General features: G+C 45.6%; 1 protein-coding gene across 11 annotated transcripts in view; it reads right to left on the bottom strand.

Moving 5' to 3' along the window:
• LOC130388607 (pleckstrin homology domain-containing family A member 7-like) overlaps positions 1-19,168 on the bottom strand; it is a 153,130-nt gene that overhangs the window by 65,872 nt on the left and 68,090 nt on the right. For 10 of the 11 annotated variants that reach the window (XM_056598010.1, XM_056598004.1, XM_056598014.1 and 7 more), the window contains one exon: positions 15,598-15,681. The exons of the other annotated variant lie outside the window; for it this stretch is intronic. In XM_056598010.1, the coding sequence (XP_056453985.1) occupies positions 15,598-15,681 (84 nt within the window). The remainder of the gene's footprint in view (positions 1-15,597; positions 15,682-19,168) is intronic. 11 annotated transcript variants of the gene reach the window in all.

Raw genomic sequence — 19,168 nt, 5'->3', positions numbered from 1 at the left:
TGGAATGCAAACAGTCAAGTTTACACTTACTGGCCTTCTGATGCCCTTGTGATGATGGAATACTGTTTGCTAATTACTATATTTTGAAATGTTTCATGCAATCAAAACTCCTCTTCCTATTTATTATCAGACCTGTCCATAGAGCATGTGTACCAAATGGATTGTTCTATTTCATTCTTACTGATCGCCAGAGGCAGTGCTTAACACTGGATGTTATCCATCGCGCATGCGCAGGTCGAGTATTTAATATCAACAAAGTCACACGTGACCGGGGATGACGTCGGGCCGCCCGTCTATATAAGCCCACGTCACTCTCCAGGATGTCCCTTGTATCTTCTCGCAGTAGCGAATACAGGTTTAGAGTAAGAGATAAGCTTGAATAAAAGCAATATAAGCCGGTGACTCTTTGCTGGTAGCTCTGCAACCGCATGGTTGGAGCCACGAATTCGTCCTCCAAGGGCTGCGATTAGTCACGCACGGCTATGTTTTGAACGCCGCATACCGGTGTTTTCGCCTGTGAGCTCGGCTCACGCTAGACTAACACAGCGTCTTCATCAGCTGTAGCGAAGGCTGCTAAGGTAAGTATTCTCTCTGTGTTAGCTTTAAAGTTAAGTAAGATAAGGGGATCCTGTTTTCGGCACCCGCTTAAGCTTACGTTTTGTTTTGTTTGCCTCGCTGCATCGGAGATTGCCATTACCGGCGTCTGCTGCCTTTTGTGGCAACTTTCGTTTAAGTTAATTAAAGGCTCCCAGACGAGTGTTTTCGCTCGTTAGAGCGTGTACTCCCTTATTTGGAATTAAAGAGCAGAAGCTCCCCATTACGGTTGAGGCTAATGGGTAAATAAGAAAAAAATATTAATAAAAAAAATAAAAAAAACAGAACTCTGTTTTAGTTTGAGTTTCTTACGTTGAGCAGTTTGCTGCACTTTTGTTAAATTATTACTGTTGGGTGCTTTCGCCCATTAGTAACTACTTTACTCTGGGAAAATACTATTTTTTGATAGCTTATTTCCCCCAACATGTTAGGCTCACATGGTTGCCGCACTTGCATGGCTCCACTGCTAGCCCTAGATGGACATGATGAATGCCCCGCATGCCTCGGTGTGGTCCACCTGAGAGAGGGGCTGTCCGACAATCAGTATATGAATTGCAGTTTCATGCCACATGGGCTGAAAGTGGGAAGACTAGCCGAGGTGGAAGGACCTCAGGTTGAAGGTGAGCTTCCCCCGCCTGGAAGAGAACCAGTGGTACGAGTACGCTCCCCACCCAGGGCTGCCCCGCCCAGGAAGAAGGCTAGGAAGGCTGACGGTTATGCTGCCAAAGTGGACAAGCTAGTGTCAGAGTTCGCTGAGATTAAGAGATTGACGCCAGTCAGGTTGGCGTCAATCTCTCAGGCTGAGGCTCCAACTACACCAGCATGGGACGGAGATGCTCTGTCTACGAGGGCTTCCTGTAGCCAGTTCTATGCAGACAGGCCGGGACAGGGCAAGGTAGAGGCTTCTACCCAGGCTTCTGAAGGCGGCTCCCAACGTGTAGGGAGTGGTCTAGGGCAGGCTCAGAAGCTTCCCGGGCCACGGTTAAGCCAGTGGTCCGAATGGCACTGGCACGCTTGGGGTTGGATGAGGCTCCAGCAGATATCGCTCCAGCTAGTGCATTCTTTAGGCGTGTCCCGCCACAAGATACTTTTTCTGTGCCTGCCTCCCTCCCAGCCATATATTGAGGAGCTTCACAGATGCTGGCCAGACCCCATATCTTTATCTCATCACACCAGTGACAGCAGGGCCTTGGCTTCAATGCAGAATGCCAGCAAGCATGGACTTGACCGAATGCCAGCCGTAGAGCCGACCATTGCCTCCCTCATTGTGGCACCAGAGGAGGTGTTGAGGCCGAATGCTCGCTGTCCCAGGCCACAGTGTTGCATCACTGATGACCTGTTAACAAAGTGCTATGACACAGCGGCACGTATGGGCCGTATCGGGAACTCCTTGTCCCATTTGATATTGGCCCTGTCTCAGTCCTTGCAATCATCCAGTGCAGATGCTTCAGTGCAGAGTCTAAGTGACACGTCTTTGCAGGCATTTGCCTTCATGACCAGAGAGCTTGGTAGGCTGATGGCGTCGCTGACGCTGGCTCGCCGCCAGGTATGGCTGGCCCAGTCCCCATTATCAGAGCCATGCCGGAGGACCCTCCGCAATCTCCCCGTAGTTCCGGGAAAGCTGTTTGGCCCAGCAGCACAACAGGCCTTGGATCGTGGCATCCAGGCTAACCAGACACGGCAGCAGTTTGCTAGCCTTCGGGGAACTGCATCCCTACCGAGGCAGCAGCCTCCACAAGGTTATGGCACCAATCGTCCTCTGCCGCTAGCACGTCCTAGTGGTTATTCCAGGACCTCACCAGCTCCTGAGCGACCCTATCAACCCCGTCGGGCTCCCACAAGGCCAGCACCACAGGCACAGAGGAGTCGGGGGTCAGGGTTTCCCCCCTCCAGGCCCCCAAGAGGGCGAGGGGGCAGGTACTGACGGCTCATGGCCGGGCGTCGGGCGCCTCACCCAGCAGCACCTAATCTGCTGGGGAAGTTGCACTACAGACCCTTGGGTGGTGACCACGCTCTCCCAAGGGTACAATCTCCAATTCCGACGCCGGCCCCCAGTTTTCAGGGGGATCAGACTGACTACAGTCAGCGATTCCACAAGGCGACAGGCCCTCAGCCAGGAGGTATCCACCCTCCTGGAGAAGAAGGCCATCGACATCTTAGATCCTCAGACACAGCAAGGTGGGTTTTACTCAGTGTATTTTTTAGTTCCAAAAAAAGAGGGTGAGTTTCGCCCTATACTGGACTTACGAGGGCTGAACAGTTTTCTGAAAGTATTGCCCTTTCACATGCTAAAGACAGCAAGTGCAGACAAGTGCTCCAGGCCGTCGTACGGCAAAGCTGGTTCACATCAATAGGTCTAAAGGATGCATATTTTCACGTTCCGATAGCACCACATCACAGGACATACCTGCGCTTTGCATTCGAAGGGCGGGCCTACCAGTACAGGGTCCTCCCATTCGGCTAGCCCCACGGATCTTCACAAGGTGCATGCAGGCAGCGCTCGCACCAATGCAAGCCACCGGAATACAAATCCTCCCTTATCTGGACCATTGGCTTATTTGCGCTCCAACCCGGCAACAGGCAGAGCAGGACACCACAGCCCTCCTAGGCCATGTGGAAAGGTTGGGTCTTACAGTCAACTACGGCAAAAGTTGTCTAATACCCAGCCAACAGGTACTGTTCCGTGGCATAACCCTGGACTCCGTCCAAATGCTTGCCTTCCCGTCTCCACGGCGGGTAGAGGCCATACTCCAGATCCTCCTGCATTTTTGGGAGAACAGGAGGGTAAGGTACAGCCTTTTTCTCAGGCTGTTGGGAATGTTGACGTCAGTAACGTCAATAGTGCCACTGGGCCTCCTTCACTTGCGGCCGTTCCAAGTTTGGACCAATGGCCTCCACTTAGATCCAAGGTTGCACGGATCCAGGAAGGTCAGGGTGTCCAGTCAATGCCTCCTGGCATTACAACCCTGGAGACGCAGGGCATATCTTGCCAAAGGTGTCGCACTAGGTTCGATCCCCTCACGCCGCGAAGTGGTGGTGACCGATGCTTCGCTCTCTGGCTGGGGGGCAGTGTGGCAGCACAGGGCAGTGAGAGGGCTCTGGAATGCGCCGCACAGGACACAGCACATAAATGTGCTCGAGCTCCGTGCTATTTATTTAGCGCTCCAACAATTCCTGCCATATTTGAGGGGCAGACATGTTCTGGTACGATGCGACAACAAGTCAGCTGTCTACAATGTGAACCACCAAGGGGGCACAAGGTCGGCTCAGTCATTACAGGTTGCACAGCAACTTCTTGTATGGGCTCTCCCTTACTTTTCCAGCCTCAGGGCTATGTACCTTCCAGGGCCACAGAATACGGTGGCAGACTTTCTTTCACGCCAGAAACCTCCGTCGGGGGAGTGGCGACTCCACCCAGAGGCAATTTGGAGCAAATACGGCACAGCAGAGGTAGACCTGTTTGCTTCAGAGTCCACAACACATTGCCCCCTCTGGTTCTCTCTGTCAGAGACGAGTCCGATGGGACAGGATGCCTTGGCACATCCATGGCCACGTCAACTCCTTTATGCCTTCCCGCCATTTCCACTGATAGGGTTAACTCTACACAGAGTTCAGAAGGGGAACCACAGACTCCTGCTGGTTGCCCCAAACTGGCCAGGGAGACCTTGGTTTTCAGTAATGTACAGGCTGCTAGACGGAGATCCATGGTGCCTGCCGAAGAGGCGGGACCTGCTCTCACAGCTGGGGGGCCTCATCTGGCACCCCAGACCAGAGTGCCTGCAGCTATGGGTTTGGCCCTTGAGGGGCCTGATCCACTTATAATGGAATGCGACCAGGAGGTAGTTCAAACCATTATGGACTCAAGAGCTCCCTCCACCAGGGCACTTTATGCTAACAGGTGGAAGATATTTGCAAAGTGGTGGAGGTACAGAAAGAGGTACCGGAGTGTTCCTCAGTGCCAATGATACTGCGTTTTTTGCAGTCCTTACTGGAAAGGAAGCTATCTGCTTCCACTTTAAGAGTCTATGTGGCTGCCATTTCATCCAGGCACATTAAGGTTGATAGCCGGACGGTGGGGTCTCATTCTTTGGTGACCGATTTCTTTAAGGAGCCCAGCGGAGGAACCCCCCACGGGCTGTCAAGGTTCCCTCATGGGACCTACCTCTGGTACTTGGGGCCCTCCGTCTCCCCCCGTTTGAGCCCCTGGACCAGGCGCCACTGAAATGGCTGTCGGCGAAGGTGGCCTTTCTTCTGGCGATCGTGTCAGCCAAGCGTGTGAGCGAGCTTCATGCGTTGTCAGTGAGTGAAGAGTGTATACGCTGGAACTCAGATGGCACAGGGGTGGCACTGTGGCCTAACCCATCTTTTTTTCCAAAGAGGCTGTCTTCGGCCCACTATAATCAGGTCATAGAGCTAGCAGCTTATGGCCCCTCACACCCACCGGATGAGGAAGCTAGTTCAGCAGAACTACTCTGCCCGGTGAGAGCCTTGAGATGTTACATACCGGAAACTGCTGGTTTTCGCCAGTCTGATGGCCTGTTTGTCTGCTACGGGGGCCCGAGGAAGGGGCAAGCGCTGTCCAGACAGAGGCTTTCGAAGTGGGTGGTGGAGGTAATGGAGGAGGCATACAAGTCAAGAGGACTGCCTTTGCCTCTTAAGATCAGAGGCCATTCCACCAGGAGTGTCTCCACCTCCTGGGCAGCACTACGAGGAGTGCCTCTAGGTGAGATTTGTGCCGCGGCCTCCTGGGCTTCAGCGTGCACCTTTGCCCGATTTTACAGGGTCAATGTAGCTGCTCACCACGCAGTGGCTGCAGCTGTTATTCAGGAACCCTCAGGCCCTTCCTAATAGGTGGGTACAGGATTCCTCGTGACTACGTTGGTAATAGTCATCCAGTGTTAAGCACTGCCTCTGGCGGTCAGTAAGAATGAAATAGAACGAGAGTTACGTATGTAACTACGGTTCTATGAATTCTGGATGACCGCCAGAGTTCTCCGTCACTCGGAATCTTGCGAGAAGATTCTGAAGGGACATCTTGGAGAGTGACGTGGGCTTATATAGACGGGCGGCCCGACGTCATCCCCGGTCACATGTGACTTTGTTGATATTAAATACTCGACCTGCGCATGCGCGATGGATAACATCCAGTGTTAAGCACTGCCTCTGGCGGTCATCCAGAATTCATAGAACCGTAGTTACATACGTAACTCTCGATCTGCTCCGGCGGTTCTTTAGAAGAACATTTTAGAAGTTTTCCCCAAACGTTCAATGTGCAGAGAAATCAATCCCGACATCAAGAAGAGGATCAAAGGTTCAGAAGAAAAATGAGTTTAGAAAGGCTCCTCGATTGGGTCCATCATTTGACCGTTAGCTAAGCGCCCACTATGGTCCAAGTGGTAACACAGTCTTTGGAGATCTGCTCTTCCCTGATACATTTAAGTAGATCCCTAGAAATAAGACAGCTATCCACAGATGCTCTGAATTCCTTAGAATAATAATGATGCCTAAAGCCTTCAATACGAATAGGTAGATTTGAAGAATGCCTAGACATATATTAGTTATCCATAGACGCTGGATACCTAATAAAGTACTTCAGATATCGGCCTTTACGTAAGAATCACCACCAGATTACAAACCAATATACATTATGAACCACAGTAGCGACATAAGAGCATATATGCACTCTAGGATAAGATTATCAAAATGGTTAGGATTTAAAAATGATATCCAAGGACAAATTCCCCAGAGAGAGTGTAGAATAAGTTATCACTCTCTCACTCTGTATCAGTAAGATGTCTCACCCTACCAGCTGCTGAATGACCTCCGGCTGAGTGTGAGTCGCTCTAGACAAAAGAGCTACTTAGAAGTGGTGTACAGCAAAGTATGCAGACATATGTAATAGGATTTATTAAAGGAGCTTTATGGAAGAAATGTACTGAACTGAATCATATAATCACCATGTAATGCAACCAGATATTAAGGAAACATTTACAAATACTGGCTTCTCCCACCGAAATTTTATGTTGTTAACATGGGATTTGGGGGTTTACAGAAAAACCCAGAGATGTAACAGATTGGCAAACAGAGAGTTTGCTGCTTGAAGCTAGCAAACAAACGTGATCCACTGAGATTGTAATTCCAGCCAATTCCAGCTGATTCCAGCCAACCTAAAGGCCGTGCTTAAACAAGAGTAAATGACTTAAAGATGGATTCAGGGCCCAAAGACATTTAGGACGGATGCCGAGCCAGCTGGTTTAAAGTCTGTAAACAATAAATACATTGCGAACGCATAAATGAGCTGATCTCCTCAGAGTAGGACACGTCACCGCCCATCCAAATGGAATGATCACGCTTCAGACTTCCTTAAAGACGTCTGCGTAAGGATGCCTAACCACTTCTTGTCCTTCTTTTCTTAATGTTTATTCTTAGATACTGATAATCCCTTAAAGGTCCCTGGAGAAAACGGGCGTAGCGGGCGTGGCAGACGGAGCTCCACGTCCGACTGATGGAGGAGCTGGGGGGACAAGCTCTTCAAACCTCCACCCACATTACCCCTGGTGGAGCTGTGGAGACAAGCTCTTCAAACCTCCACCCACATAGTTCCAGCAAGAGGATATGGACAAGCATGAAAATACCCACAGGCAGACACTCACTCACTCCCACACACAAACATGCATATTCATGCAGACGCACAAGAATATTCCCATCCACCCACTCCAACACGCACCATGGAGCAGGCCTGTCTGCACCTCAGGGGCCTGGGAGAGGAGTGACTGGGGCAGAAACACACCACCAAGTCACTCACCCACCTGGCTCCTTCAACACCTTCACTAAGACATTTTCTGGGGGAAACACTTGTATAAGCCATTACAGTCTAAAACAATCAATGTACTGAATATGCTGAAATGTTCTGATGCTTAATACACACCTTGATAACCCTTAACTAAATAATGACAAGTAAATGACTGGTTGTTCACTTTAAAAGGATTTAAACAGAATCCATCCCACTTATTAGCAGCATATGTACTGAGTCACGTTGTATTTCCGACACAAACAGCCGTAAAGTGTTGTTTATACTGATGGCATGCTTCCTGGAGTGTCCCAAACACAAAGACCCACACTGAGCTCATGTGTCTGACGAAGGGCCCTATCTCGCACTCAGCGCAATTGACTTTCTACACCGACGCATGCATCGTTGCTAGTTTGCACCCGGCACAAAGCTGATTTTCCCCCGCAGCAAACTCACGCCACTACCCTTGCACCCTGAATAATAATAATGAGAATAATAATAATAATTATAATTATAATAATTATAACATTAATAAAATTGAGCAAAGTATACCCCAGCCTTCCAAAACCAAATCTTGTTTTAGGGTAAATGATAATGTTAGTTAAATTATTTGGGAAAGAACAGCTGATACAGCGGTTATAAGTTATACTTTTAAATCAATCCATCTGCAAATACCGTACAGCAAACACATATTTTCCTGACACAGACATCGTGTACGAACCCATAACTTTTAGGATTGATATTATTCGATCGTGAGAATATATAGTGTACCGCGAGTCGAGTGAGTGTTTAAAGAATGAATGAATGTGCGTGCTGCTTGGCGCGCGTTTTTGCCACCATCTGTTTAAACACACCCTAGACCAGTGGTTTTCAAACTGTGGGGCGCGCCCCCCCTGGGGGGCGCCAGAGTTCTTCAGGGGGGGCGCGACGTGAGAAAAAAATAAACCCGAAAAAAACCTGAAAGTCGATGATTCAAATCATCAGTCGTACTTCAACTGTAGAAGTAACATAACTGAATCAATTTTCAACCGTTTATCTTCGTGCAAACCATTTAACATATCTACACACTTGTATCTTCAATAATATCGAAACAGAATTTCGATATAATTTAAAATTTCTTCAGAATCACAGTTTTAGTTTCATACCGCTTCGTTTTCAGCTGTTTTCATTGAAGACGTCAGCCCATTCTGATACACCTACTTCTAGACATCGTAACTCATTCCTTTTTCAACCGTTTACCATCGTTCAAACCATTTAACAAATCTACACACTTGTATCTTCAATACTATCGAAACGGAATTTTGACAGCATTTATACTTTTTTCAGAATCACAGTTTTAGTTTCTTACCGGCATCGTTTTCAGTTGCTTATAATAATTTAGGTCACCATAGCAACCCCGGTAAACAAACCCCGCCGATTAGTCTAATCTCTGGACTGAAAATGCAGATCTGATTCGACTGGCAGTTTACACAGATTAAGATGTTCAAATGTATTTAAAAAAGGTTAAGCTTAAACATGCTTAGATAAAGTTGTTAAATTGTGTTAAGAAATGTGTTTAAAAACGCACAAAGATGTTGTAATGTTTCAAAAATATGTTTCAAATGTTTCAAAAATGTGTTTCAAATGTTTTAAAATTATGATCAGAGATGTTTAAAATGTGTGAAATAATTAAAATAGCGTTCAAAACACAGGTATTTAGAAAAAAATAATTGGGGGGGGGGGGGGGGGGGCTCAGCTGAAAAATTTTCTCTTGCCCCTTTCACACCGCCGCAAAATCGGGGCCGGTTCCGGGCCAGTTCGGAGCTAGGGCCAGGGCTTTGGTTTCACACCGCCAAAGAACCGGCTCCGGCCCCTAAAAACCGGTTAAACTCTGGCCCCACTTTAGAGCTGGGCTAGAACTAGAACCGGTTTTACGCCGGGGGCAGGGGGCGGAGTTATCCGTACCTTCATAAACAGGAAGACCAACGAAGACCGGCATTTTTTAAAACACCGAAGTAAACAATGGACGTGAATCCGTGTATGGTTCTTTTTTGTTTTTTTCTGATTTTGTTTTAAATCGGAATATTCAAAGAACGAACCATACACGGATTGAATCGAAGACGAAATTGTTGTTGTTGTGTTTGAAACTGGCGCGAGGGTTCTTCTGCGCGCCTAACCTGACGCTTGATCATTGTGTGGTGGTTCAACGCGTCAACGCGCCAACGCAGCTAGATGAGTCCGTGTCCAATGCAAGTGAACGGAGCGTTCCCTCTTCGTCATAACTATCAAACCAAACATCCTTCACATTTACCGAGCGAACATTATGAAAGTAAAATGCACATTTCTCGCTAAAAATGTTTCCATAAACGCATTTAATGGCGTAACTATGTTACTATTTCCACCCAGAATAAAGAAAGATGTCGGCCGTATGCTTCTGTCCAAGCTCACTAGCGGAGACGTTTGTAGTGACGTCATGACGTTGCTCACGCCGGCTCTATGGCTGGCTCTGGCCGGTGTGAAACCAACCGGTTCTTAACTGGGGTAAGGCTGGAACCAGTTTGGAACTGGCCCTAGCACCAGCCCGGAACTGGCTCTCGGTTCTTTTTGGTGTGAAAGCGGCATCAGAGGGGGGGCTCACTCTCTCACACTTTGAAAACCCCTGCCCTAGACTAAACATGCAACGCATAATACAGTCCATAGCAATGTATATTACCGGGGGAAACATGCATATTATGAACACAAGTCGATAACGATAATGTATACTATACTGGTAACAAACAATGTTTGTTAATGTATTGCCGCATATCATTAAATAGACCCAAAGTTGTGGCCACAGGACCGCATATCATGTATGTCAGGGGTGCCCAACCAGTCGATCGCGGTCTACCAGTAGACCGCCGACAGATCCCAAGTCGACCGCGAGGGGGAAGAAGAATTTTATTGTATTTTATTTTTTTATTTTTTTAAATGAAATAAAATTTGCGCGCAACATATACGCGCAACAGCAGTTGAAAGCCGTCAACAGTAGTTACGCACTCCTAAACGTTGGCATGGCTGAGGGGAAACGAGCTAAGACCTACCATTTTCACCCTGAGTGGGAGGAAGATTATTGAATATTGTTGAGAAGGTGCCGTGCGCAGACGGAATGAAACCCCCACTGAAGTCCGTGGGTTCACGATACAACTCATCAAGTGACTCATCAGAGCAGTTTGAAGCCAGCCCACAGATATAGTACGGGCACAATAAGAGTATCATAATAGAAGTCCACAAAACATAAAGCAAACAAACGGTTGCATTAAAATAGTCAACTTTAAACGTTATACGTACAATATAAATAGATAACATAATGAAAAAAATAGCAAATAGTAAATCCTTTGTGTCAACTGTATGAACCAATTTCTCATTTTGATTGAATCTTTCCCTCTGAATTTAGAACCTCTCTCTACATTACCAACGTCATGCGACCTGTTGCCCATGTACGTTGTCTGTCATTCAGCGAGTGGTAGTAGGTGTGCATTGCAGATATAGGGGGAGGTACTCCATGAAGAGCTAGTTAAACTAGAAAATGCATTTCCTGCAGAAAATGCGGTGAGTGCTGTAGAGCAAAATGAGGTTGAAAATATGTTTTAGTAAAGCCACATAGATTAAGATGTTAAGAAATGTTCAATGGTTTAAATCAAGTGAAGGGATTTGAACAGAATCTATGGAGTAAACAATGTAAACATGTACACAATTTAAAACATTTAAAATGGTTGGAAACAAATACAGTGAAGAGTTGATGTGATCAAGTTTGAATACATGTGAGATCAAATATAGAATTGCTGAGCTGTTCTGTTGCCAATTCAAGCTCTATAGACTAGAAACCCTCCAAAAACGTATATTGCCAGAAATCCGATAAATCTATTTACTTCTGCAAAGGCAAATACACGAAAACACACCTAAACACAACCTGGGCCCCTTCCCGATAACGATGGATCCACGCTCGTACGATCATTCTCACGATGGATCTTGCTAACCATCGTGTATTTCTTTGGATCGTTTCCCGAAACTCCTCTTAACATGAACGCGCGTGCACTGCACTAACGACGTACGTATAGGATTGTAACTGTTCACTGACACGGTGCTGAAATGGGTTCTGTTGGAGGGGGAGACGCAGGAATGTCGCAGGATAATGGGGTTAAAAAGGGTTAAAATATCTCCCCATGAAGGCCAACAGCAGAGAAGCCTACGAAAAGAATAGACTGCAATAATATGAATGCTAAAGATATTTAAACACAATTGATTAGGCCTAGGCCGACATATGCTATATCAGTCCTAATCCTGAACGCACATGCATACATTCTTTCACGGCATTTTCCCCCCTGAAATAATTCCATGTTGCAAAAATCTAAAATAGCTTGTGTGACAACTACATTTGTCTTAATGTGCTGATTTCTGAAACATGCTTTGTGCAGCAAAGAGAGCCGACTTGATCTGATTCTGCATAAGGTTAAATTGATTGGCGCGCACTCTCTAGTCTAGAATCTTTGGTGTAAACATAAAAAATGCAACATTCCATTAATTCAGTATCATTCAAACCTAGAGGCTGGGCATTGACACACGGCTATTGCTGAGCCGATTAGGAGAGCTTGGTCTAGATCCTGCATATTGTTGGGCAGGATTATGTATAGGCCTTTTTACACTGCCAAGCTGGTTCGGTCGCAGCTTGGCACGCCCGGCGATTTCACCGTCTTATCTCAAGTTTCCTGTGTAAAACCGAGGCGGGGATTAAATCCCCCGTTCGACAAGCTAAAATCCTTAAAATTAATGTGCTATATTTTTATCTCGCACTATTGGAGCACTTATACTCTCTTGCGCTCCGCCTCCAACTACGAGATGATTAGTTACACCATCCTGCTGTCGGCTCCCAGACCGAGGAGCACAAGGGAGACGTTCCCTCCAGGGCCGATGCTCTCTCGGGGGCAACACCCTTCACTTTGACCGGCTGTGGCTGTAGGTCTGCTTATAGGTCGGAATGAAGCGGCCACCGATTCTTGACAGGCTGGGTACTTTATTCCGAGGGCGTAAGTTTGGTCTCAGCTTTGGTAGGGACACTTCACAGACGTAACCCAAAATCACTAGACTGCATCATGCTGAACAATAAATACTTTATTAAAGTTAGGAACTTCTGAAGTGAATAACGTGGAGGCAGGTCAGAAGTGCGCGTATGCTCCAGAGGTTCACGTGAATATTTAATCGGTGCTCGTGCCCATCGCGCGAGGTATACGAACTGAGGGGCTTCTCGCCGCAAAGGCATGGGTTGTTGTTTTTTTACCCCATGTCCCTTTACGGGTTCCGTAGAGAATTGACTTTCATTGTAACAAATTTTAAAAGGAAAATATCTCAAAAACTATCAAATATTGAAAACATCTGAAAAGAAGTGCGCGATTCAAAGCTAATCTGAAAATGTTAAGAGTGGAATGGAGTCTCTAGCTGAAAAATCTAGGAAGGAGATAGGTCCCAAAGTTTGTAGAGATTAATATGGAAGTAAATCAGATTTCAAAAATAAAAAGCCATTGAATTTCTTTTTGCCTTTGAATTTAAATCTTTCAATTTTACTCTGCAATTTCAATGTATAAAATTCAGTGTTAACATCCGGGGACCCAAGGAAGAGCAATCGATGCTATATGCTAGATCGCGGTCAAGCAAGGAGAGCAGTAATAAGAGCGTCACTCGCTGGGTCTTCCTTTCTTGATGCAAACGTTAATTCTAAACAGCATTTTACACAGTAGCCTATAATAGGAAATGCTCAAAGGTAAATCAATGTCATTAAACACTGAATGTAAACTAAACGCCCTATCCATTGTACCAGTCTGTAAAATGCTAATCAAATCAAATGTATTTATTAAGCACATTTAATATGAAGGTGAGGGGGGGGGATCTTATTTGCATTTATGTTTTTGTTATAATGCACACCGTTTAATTTTTTTCACTGCAGTATGAAATAAACAATGAACTAATGCCTGCGTAAGGTGTAATTGTAGTGGGTCAAGGAGCCCAATTTATCAGGGCACCAATTCGGGGCGATCCAAGGTCCCTCTGCCTACGTTTGGTGTGATGCTGCGGTGATCTGAAGCCTGCTGCCCACTGTGAAACGAGAGCGCAGAGCCGACATTATGCAAACTGAGTGGCAACTGAAGCGGCAGCAGCCTGTAGTTTCAGTGGAAGCACGGCGTGCCTCGGGAAGAAGCGCCCGACAGCAACCTGCTTTTAATTTGTCATCGTCATATCTGTATCATACCACTCGGTGCGCAATACTGTTGGCTCTGCGCGCTAGATGCACTCTCATTATGCCACCACAGAGGCATATCATCCGTTTGGCTCCAGCCACTCACAAAACGAATACACCCAATCTGAGTGATCGATGACGATGCAAATGTTATGTTTTAAGCTTGTGCATGTTTCCGCATGTTAAAGACTTCATGCCTGTCAACGTCATGCATTTAGCAGAAAACGTGCAACAGCGCCCCCTGGGGTCACACTTTTCGGGGGGTCTCAGAATTCTGTGTAACACCCGCTTACTCTCCTTGCTTGACCGCGATCTAGCATCTAGGATTGATTGCTCTTCCTTGGGTCCCCCAATGTTAACGCTGAATTTCATACATTGAATTTTGCAGCTGACTTTGGCATATTGAATTTGGGGTCTTTGAAAACATTTAAGTTTAATATTTTAACGTTGAATATTTGATTGTGAATGTTTTAACATTGAAAAATAAAGCTGAAGAAGATTTGTTGAAAATGTAAAGAGTTAAATTCAGAGGCAAAAAATCAAGATACGTTATTTCAATGCATAAATAATCAGTGCTTAGAATTCAATGGCTTTTTTTTCAAAATCCAACGGCACAGATTTACCTCCACAGAATTATACAGTAGAAGAAGGGGGAGACAATAGTTGAGAGCTGCATGCAGCACTCACCTAATAAGATAACTATCAGGGTGCCCTGGTGGCAGAATGGCTCAATCCCCTCCTACATGATATCATCAGACCAGAATTTAAAAGATTGTGTTGGGGTAGAGTTGAATAATAGGTTTTTTTAGGTAGAATTGTGACGCACAGGCACTCAGAGCGCCTCAAACAAAAGCCTCTGTCGAGGTCTTTTAAAGAGCGTGTGTGTGTCATCGTCATTTTAAAATGCACCTCCACCAGCATACCTCCAGACAGGAATAACACACAACTACACCATCAACTACACCATCAACTACACCATCAACTCATTATGGAAGCTTTAGGGAAAACCGTAAGAGAAACGCTGCTGCTACCAATGGAAACAAAGACAGGGAAAAGAAAGGCAAATAGCTGAAGAAAAGTTAGAGGTAGAAAGAGACAGAGGCAGAGAGAGAGAGAGAGAGAGAGAGAGAGAGAGAGAGAGAGAGAGAGAGAGAGAGAGAGAGAGAGAGAGAGAGAGAGAGAGGCAGAGAGAGAGAGAGAGAGAGAGAGAGGCAGAGAGAGAGAGAGAGAGAGAGAGAGAGAGAGAGAGAGAGAGAGAGAGAGAGAGAGAGAGAGAGAGAGATAGATAGATAGAGAGAGGTAGAGAGAGGTAGAGAGAGAGAGAGAGAGAGAGAGAGAGAGGATAGAGAGAGAGAGAAGGAGAGAAAGGGGTAGAGAGAGAGGGGTAGAGAGAGAGAGAGAGAGAGAGAGGTAGAGAATGAGAGAAAGGGTTAGAGAGAGAGAGAGAGAGAGAGAGAGAGAGAGAGAGAGAGAGAGAGAGAGAGAGAGAGAGAGAGAGAGAGAGAGAGGTAGAGGTAGAGAGGGAGAGAAAGGGGTAGAGAGAGAGGGGTAGAGAGAGAGAGAGAGAGAGAGAGAGAGAGAGAGAGAGAGGTAGAGAGAGGTAGAGAGAGAGATAGAGAGAGAGAGGTAGAGGTAGAGAGAGATAGAGGAAGAGAGAGAGGTAGAGACGGAGAGAGAATGTTTGTTCACTTCACAAATGTGTGTTTAGCACAAATAAAGTAGGGGACACTCTGTTAGCACTTTGATATCCATCACCTCCCTATGTTCTGATCCCCACATGAGACTTGACAGAACCACTTGTTGACCCAAGACTCAACAACACAAGGGGGCTCACCATGTTTCATGTGAGTCTGAGATTGGATCCTTTGATTATCATTTAGATTTTACACTTTAATTAACAAAGATTCCTGATGAGCCTTCAACATGAGCAAGGGAATCAAGAGAAGAGGAAACCAGAGCCACTCACTGTTGCTGGAGGATGAAGTCCAGGTTATCTGTTGCCACTCTTCCCGTCACTGGATGTCGGAACGTGGTTATCCGCTGATTATGGCTTGAGAAAGAAGCAGATAGGAGATCCCAGATCAGTTCAAGCGCTACATTCAGTAAGCCAGGAGCTTTCCTCCTCTTCTGACAGCCGACACGAGCCACAGCGCAGGAGAGGAGCAGATAACACAGCCTCTGTCCTGTCACGCCCAGGCCTTTCCCAGGTGTGTGTTGAATGTGTCTGCTGCACCATGCGCTCATTCCCCCCCCACCATCACCCTACACACACCCCCTGGCCAACGCCCCTCAAACTGTCCCCTCAGCACTAAGGGCTGGGCCTGCTGTCAGGCTGGGAACGCTCATGTCAATCTCTGGCGGCCGCTGGTTCACAGTGTGTTCTCTGGTTCAGAGTGTGTTCTCTGGTTCAGAATGTGTTCTCTGGTTCAGAGTGTGTTCTCTGGTTCAGAGTGTGTTCTCTGGTTCAGAGACTGTTCTCTAGTTCAGAGTGTGTTCTCTGGTTCAGAGTGTGTTCTCTGGTTCAGAGACTGTTCTCTAGTTCAGAGTGTGTTCTCTAGTTCAGAGAATGCTCTCTAGTTCAGAGTGTGTTCTCTAGTTCAGAGTGTGTTCTCTGGTTCAGAGTGTGTTCTGTGGTTCAGAGTGTGTTCTCTGGTTCAGAGTGTGTTCTCTAGTTAAGAGTGTGTTCTCTAGTTCAGAGTATGTTCTCTAGTTCAGAGTGTGTTCTCTGGTTCAGAGTTTGTTATTTGGTTCAGAGTGTGTTCTCTAGTTCAGAGTGTGTTCTCTAGTTCAGAGTAGGGCTGCACGATATGGGCAAAATATGATATCCCGATATTTTTTGGCTGAATGGCGATATACGATATATATCTCGATATTTTCTATAGAGTGGGTTAGATGTTTTTTATGCAAGTCAAAAACCACATGTGAGATGTTGCAAGCACTTATATTAAAACATAGGTCCATATGACTGCAACATGTGATTTTGTATCGTTATTTTCAACAGAATTCAATGAACATGTAAAAAAAGGGATATTTTTCACCTTCTTCACAAAATAATCACCTATGCAAAACAATATAAAGCTGTAGGTTACACACATTAGCTACCATTAAGAGCATTGGCTTCGTCGCATTGTCCTGCGTAGCCTACTACGGTGAGGGTTTCAGTGCGCCGTAACTTTAATCCCCTGCCCCCTCCCTTCTCCGTTCCATTTGGGAACATGTTTGGTTTCATTTCGCTTGTTTCGTATATTTTAATTAATTAATTAAGAGCGTCACCAGAGGGCGCCCCCAACACATTTGCTGATCGCCGGCCCTGGTTTCGGGGCAGAAGAAGCTGTCGCGGCCGGTGATGCAGCAGCACAGCCACAGAGTTTTACGCATTCCTCATACTGCACTTTGTGCCGCTGCTGTAAATGGTGGAACAGATTTGTCGTGCTTCCACTTTTAGTCGCAACGGTTTTGCTACACTCTACAGATGACCTGCAGCTGCTGCTCAACTGTTTTTTTTAAACCCAAACTATTTCCACATTATAGAGCCGTTGTTTCTCCTCTTTGAAACAATTTCGTCTCCCGCCGCCGTCTCGTTTTCTTTACGGGTATCATCCATGCTTGTTGTGTTGTGAGGGGGCGGCGGGGGTGGGAATGAGGCGTCTTTGCACACGGCACGTTCGGAAAGACAGAGTGAGAGGGGGAGGGGTCGCGCTCACAGTCTCCAAGGCAAGCGCTGTAGACGCTTGAGCGGGAAACGGACCATTTTAACGCATATCGATATAAACGATATTGTCAAATCTTGTATCCCCTTGGAAATTATATCGATATATCGTACATAGCCGATATATCCTGCAGCCCTAGTTCAGAGGGTGTTCTCCATGCCTGGTTCAGAGTGTGTTTGCCATGCTCTCTCCACGCAGAACATTCCTCTACCCAACGGGGGGTCGGGGGCTAAGCTAAAGTTAGTGAAGCCCCAAATACATTGGTCATATTTGGAAGGCCTAGTACGACCTTTATATGTCATTAATACATAGAAACTTAGTATGTATATACTTCATAGGAATAGCCTCAATTTCACATTAAGCAAATGGTTATGTTTTAGCTATAGTTTGCTATAGCAAAATCAAGTCTTTATTCTACATTTTTGTTCTCAAGGCGCAAATGCTTGCTCTGCTTGTAAATAATAAAAATATCACAAACCAAGTAGAGTCACACCTAACACCAGAGGTTATCAGTTCTAGTAATGATAGAAAGAAGGAAGGATCAGAAAGTACCACCAGGGGCAGCAGTGAGCATAATGAATAAGCACCAAGGGTTTTTCCAGAAAAATCTTTCTTTCTTGTGTGATAGTGGGTGACTAACTAAATGATATTCCAACGAACCATTTTGAGGTGAATAATAAAAAATAATTTGTCTGTTAATTTTACTGTAGCAAACAATAATACACACACATCTGGAATTGACAGATTAATTCACCCCAATGCATTCAACTCTGTATAGCAACTGTGCCCCTAGTGCTCAAGCATGGTACTGTAATATCTTTCTGTCACATTCAATTCAACAGAAATGGACTTGCGAGCAAGTCCAGAGAGAAATGGACTTGCTCTCTATGTAATTTAAGTGGATGACAGTTTGTCTTAAGTGGCTTGCCTGGTAGTTACCAGGCAAGCCTGAATGGAATCTGACACTGACTTTGAATACTACTCAGTTGAGTAGTATTTAAAGTCAGTGTCAGTTTCCATGAGAGATATTGTGATCAACGCTTTCTGGTTTTTGGTAATGTTTAAATAGAGCTAATGATGGAGGAGCCAAACTGCGTATGTGTATGTTTATATGTCTACCTTAACATACATCGCATATGTTTGTTTTGGTGTGTATACGTTTATATGTGTACCTAAACATACAATGTATGTTTAAACATTTTTTTTCGATTACTTCACAGAATTATTGTCTAGCATCTCCACAGACTTTGACTGTCTAGTTATAACTGATGACTTCAATTTTCATACTGATGATTTGAATGACAAGTGTGCAAAAAAACTTTTTACCATTTTGGACAAATTTGAACTGTCTCAACATGTGAAATAGGCTACTCATTGTAAGGGGCACACACTAGACCTGGTTATCACAAAGGGCCTCAATGTTTCTGATCTCTCTGTGACTGATCCTTCCTTGTCTGACCACTTTTGTGTTTTCTTTAATATATCTTTTATTCCCGACATACAGACAAAATCAAATACTGTCAAAAAACGGTATATCAATGAAGAATCTAGTGTACTTTTTAAAAAGGCCATCTCCTTGCTACCACCTCTCAACCCATGTTCTGCTGATGATCTTGTAGAAAACTTTAATTTGAAATTTTTGAAAGTCATGGATGTCATTGCACCTTATAAGGTTAAAACGATTTCTGGAAAGCAAAAGGCACCCTGGAGAAAGGCTGCTTCTGTAACAGCACAGAAAAAAGAATGCAGGAAGGTTGACCGCATCTGGCGTAAAACAAAACTTCATATTCACCATGATATCTACAAAGAGAGCCTCCGTGCCTACAA

The sequence above is a fragment of the Gadus chalcogrammus genome, chromosome 9, assembly GCF_026213295.1.
Source record: "Gadus chalcogrammus isolate NIFS_2021 chromosome 9, NIFS_Gcha_1.0, whole genome shotgun sequence".
Taxonomy (NCBI): domain Eukaryota; kingdom Metazoa; phylum Chordata; class Actinopteri; order Gadiformes; family Gadidae; genus Gadus; species Gadus chalcogrammus.
The sequence above is the reverse complement of the archived record's forward strand: the minus strand, read 5'-3'. Positions and strand labels throughout refer to the sequence as shown.